General features: G+C 39.7%; 1 protein-coding gene across 6 annotated transcripts in view; it reads right to left on the bottom strand.

Moving 5' to 3' along the window:
* Window positions 1-1,397: 1,397 nt before the first annotated feature.
* Window positions 1,398-11,418, bottom strand: part of SEMA6D (semaphorin 6D) — a 549,700-nt gene continuing 539,679 nt past the window's right edge. For 3 of the 6 annotated variants that reach the window (XM_029574820.1, XM_029574821.1, XM_029574819.1), the window contains 6 exons: window positions 8,853-8,993; window positions 8,423-8,500; window positions 8,024-8,082; window positions 7,604-7,660; window positions 6,730-6,897; window positions 1,398-5,024 (listed from right to left, as the gene is read on the bottom strand). In XM_029574820.1, the coding sequence (XP_029430680.1) occupies window positions 3,709-5,024; window positions 6,730-6,897; window positions 7,604-7,660; window positions 8,024-8,082; window positions 8,423-8,500; window positions 8,853-8,993 (1,819 nt within the window). In that variant the 3' untranslated portion in view covers window positions 1,398-3,708. The remainder of the gene's footprint in view (window positions 5,025-6,729; window positions 6,898-7,603; window positions 7,661-8,023; window positions 8,083-8,422; window positions 8,501-8,852; window positions 8,994-11,418) is intronic. The other 3 variants (XM_029574822.1, XM_029574823.1, XM_029574824.1) reach the window with 3 other exon arrangements.

Raw genomic sequence — 11,418 nt, 5'->3', positions numbered from 1 at the left:
ATAACACAATGTAATCCTAGTCATTCCTCCAGAAAAATATGGGGTACATTTTAAAACATTGCACGCGTAAGTTTCCTCCCAGTCCGCTCCAATTAAGGAGCGGACTGGGAGGGAACCTCCCTTCCCCTATCCTATATCCCCCCCCCAAATTTCTTGTCCTACCTTTTGCTCCTGCTTCTGAGCAAAACCCGCCCCTTTTACTAACCTCGGGACTTACACGCATGGTTGGGCCCTTTGAAAATTGACCTGGCACGAGTAAGACCCGGGTTTCACGCACGTAAGTCTTTTAAAATCCGCCCTTATATGTGCCAAATGTATTATTATTATTAAACAATGTGCGACAGGCAGCATTTTATAATTTATAAGAACACTTTTTTTTTACTCATCACTTAATTGAACTCTGAGAGGATGTGGTGAAGGTTGATGGTGTAGTTGGGTTTGAAAAAGGCTGGAGGAAAAATTCATAAACTAATATTAAAGTGGACTTGGGGAAATCCACTGCTTATCCCTGGGATAAGAATGGAATCTATCTACGCTTTGGGATCCTGTCAGGACCTGGGTTGGCCACTATTTGAAAGAGGATACTGGGCTTGATAGTCTGATCCGGTATGGAAAATTTTATATTCTGATGAAATGTAGTTATCTTTTTTTCTGGTCATCCTAGGAACAAATTTTCATGTGAAGTAGTCACTAACCGTTGGGAAATCCTGTGGATTAGTATAGCAGCCCCTGTGTCATTGCATGCCACTTTTCTACTAATTCGTAAATAATGAGGTGCTTTGCATGTTTTTCATTATTTATGAATTTAAACAAACTTTCAAGTGTAGCTGACTACCCACGACTGTTCTCAAATTGCATAATTTTCCACAAGAGGAGCTATTTGCCCGAAAGCACCGACATGTCACAGGTTTTGAGCATATCAGGGCATTTTCTCATGTTTTTCTGCATGCAGCTCCTCTTATTAAAACATTTCACAAGTTAGCATATGGGCCTCAGTGTTACAATAAGCACTGCCAAACTATCTAATCAAGCTACTCAGTGCTGGCTTTAACAATGAACAAAAAGTTTATTCTGCAGTTGGGAGTCAACAAGTAATCCATTTCTTTAAAATAATAAAAACAGTCTTCAATATTTCACTAGGTACATGGTTTATCATATGAAGGTAAACATTGAGGGAACCAAAAAGATTTACTGGACAGAGTAACCCCCTACCTCCCAACACAAACTATTTGAATTAGAGGAAAAACATACTTTAGATCTATTTCACTAGATTGTAAAAGTCAGCAGCAAATCGTCTTCCATGAGAGCTTTTAATGTTTTCCTTCCTAGGAAGCCCTTTTTTTAGATTTGCGGGCAATTAATTTGTTTTAGTTAATGAATTCAGAAATGGGCACGAGTCACTTGAATATTTTATTATGACTTTACATGCGGTGTTAAAAACCCCAAAGTACATAATTATTTACACATCCACAATACAAGTTTACAAGATATCTATACATGTTAAAGTACTCTAAAGAACAGTATAGAGCAACTTCATTTGAGGGTTACTTTTATGCCGTACCATTAAAAAAGATACAATCTGCGTTTACCTTTGCACAAATGGATAAAGCATTTTATTAAATCTAGAGGGTAGAGACTAGATTGAATGTTAGAAATTTCAACATAAATACTGATAGACCTCACATTACAATCTACAAGGCAGCACAATGTTACAAAAGGTTATCAAGGGTCACATCATTTTATTGTTCAGTGTTCCACAAGTCTGCACTCGGCAGATCTTAGGTTTATTAATATTTGTAACATGAATTCAAATCAGCCTCTTGTTTTAAATTGGAGGACTGAGGATATTTATTTGAATTAATCTGTAGTGGTTTTAGTTGCAAGACAGCAGTGTTTAAAAACCTAGTTCATAACTTTGGGTCTGGAGACTGTGGGAACAGCGCTCCTTACAAATACCCTCTTTACAAAAGAATCATTCTAGCGTTGCTCTACATTCTGTAATGGTGCTCCGGGTCTTCGGTAGATGCCATTGTCATCTTGCATCGGAAATCTTCATTGCTGCAGAACACCAGCTGAAAGTTGGAAGAGAGGGAGGTTTGCCTTATTAATGCATAAAACGTTCCTTCGCCTTGATTACGTTCTGCATTATGCTCAACAACAAGGTGGCAACGTATCATTTCAGAGCGAAGAGAGCCATCTGTGTTGAACATTGGCTGCAAGCGGATACTGTAAAACCTTAGAAGTGGCGTATACAACTTTAGCAGGTGCCATATCACCCTAGAAAACACATTTTGATTTCACATTAGAGTTGTGTTGAGCCTTCAGGAAGCTGGAGTGGAATGCTTAGCACGGGAGGTGGTTTAACGTTGCTGTCTTCCTCTGATTGCAGGCTGCCTTGATTTAGCAGGAACTGGTTCTTGCGCTTCATCTTTAGGGATACTTGTTGGAAAAGTTTACATCTGGCACTCAGGAAATTTGATGTGCGACGCTGAGAGCAATTGACAAATCATTGGATGTTTTCTCAGTCTCATGAATAAGGCACAAAATGCACAGATTCGGGTAAACTTGCACAGGTTATTTACAGAGTATCGTCATTGCCTGCATGACTTCAGAAAACATTCTTACATTACACAACATAAACACATTGATTGCACTACTTTTGAGTCTTTGCACGCATACACATACACGCATCTATTTCTGCCAGGTTAGTCTCTGTTTTTCCCTTGCTCTTGGAAGAAGTTTTAACATAAGGGTAGGAAATAATAAATGTGACTAAAATTAACCAAAGATGCGCCCTAAATCATTTTACAATTCCTTGCTGCCCTTAGTTTGAATTCAGAGTTGCTGTATAGTTAAAATGACAGGGGACTGAGGAAAATGGGGAAGCACAGCAAGATCCTCAAAATAGTTTCTAGTAGAGATGCAAGTTGGATAAATAGCAGCACAGTGTTGCTTTAGACACATTACATGCTCTAATGGGGCTACTAGTTAAGTCAACGTCATGGTCTGGAAGGCTTGAAGAAACATCTCCATTTCTCTCACAGATCTGAACCCTGTAAACGACTGTAGGAAGTTAACCATTTGTTCAGTCATGCTCACTGTAAACAATTCCAAACCATAAAGATGCAAAATGAGAATCTATAAGTGCATCCTAGTGTGTAGAATACAAACACACACACACAACACACACACATAATTTATTTGTGGCATACACAAAATGCCACATATGAAAAATGCTACAGTTGGGCCAGAAACTGAATTTCAGCAAGTTGGCTGTTAACCCAGAAATACAATGAGACATTACCATTTTCTGACATTTGTGCAAGAGGCAAGGTGAATGCATACATATTAAAATGTTCACATTTAATGGGAAGACTACACACAACTGCAGTCTAAAATGAAACCCATTTTTCAAGTATTTGCTTACAGATTAATCGGCGTCCAGTATCAGCTCTTTATAATGGTAAAGTAGCCCCAATGTGCTACACTTCTCCTTAGCTACAAACAAAAGAAATGTAATGACCAGCATTTTCCTTTCTTTCTAGTATGTACTGTATCGTACGCCTTGCAAGACAAGAAAAGATGTTGCTGAAGTAAAGACAGTTTCTTTGGCCACTTTGTTTTTGTTCGCTTTAAATTACATGAGCAAATCTGTCTTTAAGTTTCCCCTACAACATCATTTCAACCTGTACACCTCCCCAAGCACGCTTAGTAGCTGTATTTGCTTGGTTGTCTGACTGAAGTATTTTGAGGAACAAATGAGGGCTTTGGTGGCACATCAGGTTTTAGGGATGGTGTCCTCTTTATTCCTGTACGAGGAAGTGTTCCATGGCCCGTACAACTGCTCTGTCTAGATAACGAAGGTTGCGGATGGACAGTGACAGGAGTTCCTTGCATATAGTCCATCCTTGGGCCTGAAGCTGGAGGCAAGTATCCACCTCGGCTAATACTAGGCTGTCTTGATAACAAGACACCATTTGGTGAGTTTATATTTTTAGGAAGGGCAGATATCGAATGCCTTTGTGATGAATTTCGGTGATAGCTCCGTTGTCTTTCTAAAGATGTCATCGGTATGCTTGGTGTTGTAGGAACATCCACTCTTTTTGTTGGGCTGTTTCTTGGAAGGGTAGAGGAGGGAGAGTAGAGCGATGCCTCCCTGTTGGGAACTTTAGGTGGGATTTCCGACATGTTTCCCATTGCATCAAGCATTAAAGTCTGATGACCATTCTGCTGAGCCACTTGAATATCACCCAAAATTGCTTTAGGACTATTACTTGTTTCACTTAAATGTTTTAGAATGTCATTCAAAGTATTTCTAGAATCAACAGATCGTCTGTGGTCTCTTTTGCTTGATGGTTTTGCAAGAGACTGATCAATGTTTTGAATTTTTTTATCTGTTTTATGTGCATTTGAATTTGAGAAAGAAGTATTATAGTCATGAGTAGCATTTGGAAGAACAACAGCACTAGGGATGTGTGCGTGACTTAAAGGAGAATGTGGTGGAGGACTGGTAGGGAAAAACTGTGGACTTTTTAGATGGGGCTCCTTTCTTGAAACATTTATGTTGTTGTGTGCTTTTTCCCACTGGTTTTTGATTGGATGCAGACTCTTTTGATGAAGTACTGGGGTTGATTCAGGAGTTGGGAGTGCAGCTAGCTCTGGTGGCTGCCCTTGGCTATCCATCATCATGGCTTTAGTGTCACCACTGGGCGGCAAGTCTTTTCTATTAGGCAATAAATTTGTATACAGTTTGGGTGAATCAATGTTCTGTTGATATTCTTTTACGGGGCTATCAAATAATCCATTTAGTTTGGCAAAGCTTCCACTCGAATCTGTACACGACTGAGCAGATTCTGCATCTTTATGTATTTTTCTTGATTTCCGTACAAAGATATCTCTGTAACAATATACTGCCACTCCTGCAATAAAGGCTCCCAGGACAAAAGCAGCCAGCACACAGGTGATTAAGACATTCATGTGAACCATTTGATTGGAATCTCCTGACTGGACTTCCCACCTCACACCTGGAACAAACACACAGTGCTATATATTAGAGCACACAGACCTTTCATTGAATGCAAATTAAATAAATGACAGTGTTAAATGTGTACAAACAGTAATTCTAAAAGATGTGGCTCTTGCAAGAACATTGTTGATTAACAGGAATTTTGCCACTCACTAATGTGAATGATATAACTAAAAAAACTTCTGATAGTATTTCCTCTCAAGCTTATCAATAAAAGGGGAGAGTCTAAGATAGACAGCTCGTCCTATATTTGATTCTTCAAATAACGCTGCCAATGGAGGCATCTTACCAAGAAAAGTACTGGCTATAATTATGCATGCCCTTGTTTGTCCAGACTTTTTCACTCTCCTCAAAAGCTACCTCCCCACCTCCCCCCCCCCCCCCCAACCCCGAGCAAAAATATCAAATCATTTATTTCCATTAATGACTGCTGCTGAAAATTGAGGTTAAAAAAGTGCAAGCAGCTTCTACTAGCAATTAATAACTCGGGAAAGGATTTGTCGCTCAATTTCCTTCTTAACTCATAATTCAGTATCAAAAGGAGGATAGGATTATGCAAATATTGCCTAAAACTGTACGATGCATGCATGGTATTACACAACCCTCTTAATGCTTTGGAATGATTATGAAGTTTTACAATCTTTTCCAAGCAGCATGAACTTGATTAAAATGTCTTTATCATTCAAGGATTTTTATATTTTGTTCATGTAGTTTGCTACTTATCCTGTTCCTTAGCTACTTTGAAACCTATGCCCAGTTGCATAATTATGCGAAAGTTATGTGTCTGAAAATGTGTATTTCATATTCTAAAGTCAACGTATCATACACAGCAAACCCCAACATTTTAGACTGAAGCTAGAAGAAGAATAAATATTGGGTTAGTATCTACCTTTTGTCTTAATAGTTGAAGATTATTTAGTCTGTAAGCAACCACAGACATTTTACAGTTAAAGAAAGATTGAGTCCAGCACAGACCTAGGTAATTTGTTAACAGCGCATGCACCGTTTCCAGCTACCCTCAGAATCTGTTAAAGTGAAGAACTGTTAAAGTTAGATTTTACAAGCATTGGCTTTTGTTAGAGGCAAGGCCTTTGAACATTGTAACTGTTAAATGTTCAGGGTTATTGGCGTCAATGGCATTGTGCAGAAAACAAAAAAGAAAGGCAACAGTGAATGAAGAGAAAGAATGTCAAAATATGCCAAAATAAATACGCAAATCAAAATTACATTAACAAAACTGAAATCAACAAAAAGGAAAATTAATATGCACTGCCATAATGGCTGAATGGAAACCTGATATGACTTTTAGAAGTGGGTAATAATTTGATAGGCTTTTCCTAGACTCCTAAGATTTGCAACAATCAACTATTTAACAAAAGAAAAATGCAAATGCTATGTTATTACAGTAACAATAATCAAAATGGGCTAATATATAAATGCCTGTAGCTTACTGATTTGATGTAGAAATACAGTCTAATACAAATACTACAGAAAATGTTAACATTAGAATGACCATTTTTACATTTCCAGATGAAATGGGAAAAATTATGAAGCCTAAAATACAGCAAGTACCAAACTGCGAGCTACCTGCTATTTAAGCAAAGTGGGTAAGCTCCAGGTAGCTCCTGACTGCAAATGCTGAATGCTTCAGCTGCTGTTCAGGTTTCCATTCAGCTATAATTTGTTCCCTTTGAAGGCCTTACCCTTTGGGACACCTGCTATTGGGTCAATATAATCAGAAGTGTTTGGGTCATCTTGAACTACAAATTTCCGAGAGCCAGTCACTTTAGGTTTCCAGGAAGCAATCACTTTGGGTGACATGACTGAGACACTTGCCATTGTAGTAACAGAAGATGAGGATAACTTCGTGTCTATGGTGGCAAACAGATTATTATTAACGTGTGTTCATTCAAAGCCTTCCTTGCTCGTTTCTGGCATTTATCAGCTACTTAAGTTTAGTACCTAACACTGAAGAGCATTTGGGGCACTACAACAAATCTAAACACTTTTTTTTTTCCTGTGACAAGATCAATTCAAGAATAATGCATGACATTCTTAAGCATGGGAGTGGTCTACTGCAGCTCACATTCAAGTACATATTGTGGGGCTAGAAGGAATATTTTTAAAAACAGAAAACAGATATTTAAAAAAAAACCAAACAAAAAAAACCAAAACACATTTCTAAACCTGCCCAAGATGAATTAATTTCACTACACAGGAGAAGGAAGGTGAAATTGTGCCATCCATCTACACTAGATGACAAACGGGGGCATTTGCAATGCATGGGTTGGGAAAAAGTAAAGCTTTAAGGACTAGCGTGCTGTGAAGATGTCACATGTTAATTAGGTGCTTTAATAAAAGATGGGTTTCAATAAATGATGAACTGTTAACATGCGGCCACACAGAGGTGAAGTGCTGAGCAGGAGGAGGCTGGCTGTCTCGTCTACCAGTGGGCACATGAGTCAAAGCACAAAAAATGAAAGACCGCCAACTGTGCAAAATAAGGAAAAAAGGTCTGAAAATGCTAAACTGAAGGAAAGAAAAGATAATTAATTCAAAAAATTAAAAAAAACTAACCAGATGTTGGATCGCCAAATATTTTGTAATCTGGTGTAGTTGTAGTAGGCAAAATTTCTAAAAGAATTAAAGGAACAAGTAATCAGTGAAAAGTAACCAAAAGAAAGCAAAAGGTTATAAAACTCCGAATAGTTCAAAATAATAATAAAAAGAAATATTGTAGATTATAAAAAGAGATTACTTTGCTGCGGAACCCAACGTACTTTTAAGATGCCAGAGAAGCAAAGCACAGAACTGTGACGGTCGCAGAAGACCAAGTAGCTGAGCTTCCTGTTGTGCAAGTTATACAGGTTGCACGTGTACTGAGAGTATTCAGAGAAGAAAAACTATACAGTCAGACAAAAGGGCTTCCAAAAGCAAAATGTAGCCCAAAATTGCTGCTGCTGTGTTTTTGACATAGCAATAATAACCAAGTCTTACCATGGCAGTCTCCAAGATGTGCCGTGCTCCCATACTCTACATCTTGCTCATATCCTGTGCTGCATTGATATAAAACAAACAACCCTTGATTAGAAGCATTAGTGGAGCGAGAAAATGATGCATCTGCATCCGGTGTGAATTGGGAATTACAATATATATATATTTTTTTTTTTAGCAAAGATTTGAAACGGAATGATATTGCAAGAAAAAAAAAAAAGCAATCCTTTGCTTATTCTTAGTATAGGCAAGAGATGTAGACAATTTAGATAGAAAGCACTTGTGCACAATGAAATCTGCTTTGGTTCTGCTAGGCAGTTCACTCTTAGAACAGTAACGAGCTATAGAAATTTGCCTGCATGATAAATGAAATTTAGCGGATTAAACACATTTTGTACTTACAATGTTCCAGGCTTTACTCTGCTACATGACCCATGGTTTACCCAACCACAGTGTGGGTCTCGTGAAGCAATACAAGACCTGTTGTTTAAAAAAAAAAATGCAAACAACATTAAGCAAGAATGCTCATTGTTTTTGTCTTGGCTTTTTCAACTCCTGTCTTCTTTATCCCTTCAAAAAATTGTAAATTTTAGATTTGGGGTGCAGTTTGGACAAATGCTACTTCTCTACCATGTGATGTACTTTGGCTCTGATTTATAGTACCCCCAGCTATTAAAAACTCTTGGCATTATAATAAGCAGAGGTTGCCAGCTAAGGTAAAATGCTGCACCTCTGGAGACCCAACAAACGTGGGCCCTGCCTTGCTACGAATAACGGAGATTGCAATGCCCTCAAATTACAGGGATGGTTGAGAGTGCAAAATCAAACCTACTTTTTACATGATCCATAGCGCTCACAGCGGCTGACCGGAAGTCTAATAACACAGCTGGAAAATGCCACAAACAAAGCATGGTGATCGCGGTCCAGCTGAAGAGCAAGGACCTTTCTGTCCTCTTCACTGTCTCCAATGCACCTGTTTTAATGGCAATGATTTGAAGTTTTAGGTTTGCAGCAAAGTAGAACAACTAGAATAGTCTATGCGTTGCAACAAATAAGTGACTTGTCCATTAATTGTTCACAGAGAATGAAAAATCTGCAGTGCAAGGCAAGCAAAGAGCAACAAAATGCAGCATAGCCTAAGGACCTAGACAGCGATGCACAAATAAAACCATCTTAAAAGGAGCAAAAGCCATGCCATAGAACAATCTTTCCAGGTTTCTGGTTCTGTCCTCAGTTAGCAACAGGGATTTTAAGAGACAAATGCTCCGCAAAATGCTTTAGACGAGAGTAACATAGTAACACAGTAATGAATGCAGATAAAGACCAAATGGTCCATCCAATCTGCCCAGCAATTTGCTTAAGGTAGTAACTGCCGCTCCGTGCAGGTTACCCCCATGCAGAAATGTTACACCATCCCTTTCTGTAAGAGTTTAGGGATCTGCAATGTTTGTCCCGTGCCTTTCTGAATTCATTAACTGTTCTGGTCTTCACCACTTCTGGGAGGGCATTCCAGGTATCCACCACCCTCTCTGTGAAGAAATATTTCCTGATGTTGGTTCTGAATCATCCTCCTGGCCTTTCATATCGTGACCCCTAGTTCTACTGTTTCCGGCAGAAAAGGTTTGAAGTTTCTGCATTGTTAATACCCATTAGTTATCTGAAGGTCTGCATCCTATCTCCCCTGTACCTCCTCTCCTGGGTATACATATTTAGATCCTTCAGCCTCTCCCCGTAAGTCTTCTGAAACAGTCCCCACACCATTTTGGTCGCCTTCTTCTGGAACATTTACATCCTGTCTCTATCCTTTTTTGAGATTCGGTCTCCAGAACTGAACACACTACTCCAGGTGAGGCCTCATCAAGGATCGGTACAAGGGCATTATCACTTCCCTTTTCCTGCTAGTTACTCCTCTCTCTATGCAGCACAGCATCTTTCTGGCTTTAGCTACTGCCTTGTCACATTGCTTCACTGCCTTCAAATCGCCAGACACAAATCACCCCAAGCTCCCTCTCCTGGTCCCCCCCGGTCACATACAGATCTTCTAGATTACTGCACCCCGGGTACATGACTCTGCACGTCTTGGCACTGAATACTAGCTGCCAAATCTATGACCACTCGTGACGTGAAAGCGCACCTAGTAGTCAACTCTAGAGTAGGAATTTGGCAAGGAGAAGTACAGATTTAGCAATCAGTAATTATGGAAGTAGACAGTAGAAAGGAGATCCGAGATGACATTCATTATTTGTTTAAATATGAGGGGCCCTATCTAAATATAACTAGGGTGACCATTGAAAAATGAGTTTGTTTTTTTTTAACTTAAACTTCAAATAATCTGAGGGCTTTTTAAACCAGGGCTTCCCAAACTGTCCTGGGGACTCCCATAGCAAATCGGGTTTTCAGAATATCCACAAGAAATATACATGAGATAAATCTGCCTGCACTGGAGACCCAGTATATGCAAATTTGTCTCATGTATATTCATTGTGGAGATCCTGAATATCTGGCTAGCGGTGGCGTCCCCAGGAGAGGTCTGGGAAGCCCTGCTTTAGGCTACAGAATGCTGTTTAAGCCATGATAATCGTATGTCACTACATAATTTACGGCCTGATTTTAAAAGGGACACAAGCATAAAAAACGGGTGTTACGCGCATTTTAGAACAGGCCCCGCCACACGTGTAACCCCGGATATGTGCCATTAGCCGCTGTCCCGGGGACGTATGCGGGTTAGGTTAGGGGTCGGGGAGGAGAAGGAATGAGGTAGGAAGGGTAGGGTAGGGATAGGGAACGGGGGGGGGGGGGGGGGAGCCCGATTGTGTCGCTGCACATATTTTGATAAAATCTCCCCCTTCCCCCGCGAGTCACAGGCCGCCCACACGGCCATTGGATTTGATAACATGCTCACGCTGGCGTGCGCATGTTATAAAATTGGCGCTTCCTTGTGCACGCGCCGGGAACCACGCACGGGTCTTAAAATCAACTCTTTAATTCTTAACACATAATGTAATTCCATTTAAAAATGGTTACAATATGCCAATGGCAAATTCAAGTATTTAAGGTCTGCACGATAGTAGTCCCTTTATTTCAGGGATAGGCAGGTTCATTCTTGAAGTTCCACAAACGCTTGTCCACAAGTTTTCAGGACATCCACAATGAATATGCATGAGATCGATTTGAGTACAATGGAGGCAGTGCATGCAAATCTAACTCATGCATAGTCCTACTCTGAAAAGCAGACCTGTTTGTGGCCTTCCAGGACTGGAGTTGGCTACCCCAACTCTAAGTCATGGCAGGAGGCAGAAGACCTATTATTCCATTTGTCTTTAAGATATGGGGAGGAGCAATAATAAAACTGCTTGCATTGATTTAAAGTCCATGGATACTTTTTACATGGGGGCTTT

Source organism: Rhinatrema bivittatum, chromosome 13, assembly GCF_901001135.1.
Source record: "Rhinatrema bivittatum chromosome 13, aRhiBiv1.1, whole genome shotgun sequence".
Classification (NCBI taxonomy): Eukaryota; Metazoa; Chordata; class Amphibia; order Gymnophiona; family Rhinatrematidae; genus Rhinatrema; species Rhinatrema bivittatum.
The sequence above is the reverse complement of the archived record's forward strand: the minus strand, read 5'-3'. Positions and strand labels throughout refer to the sequence as shown.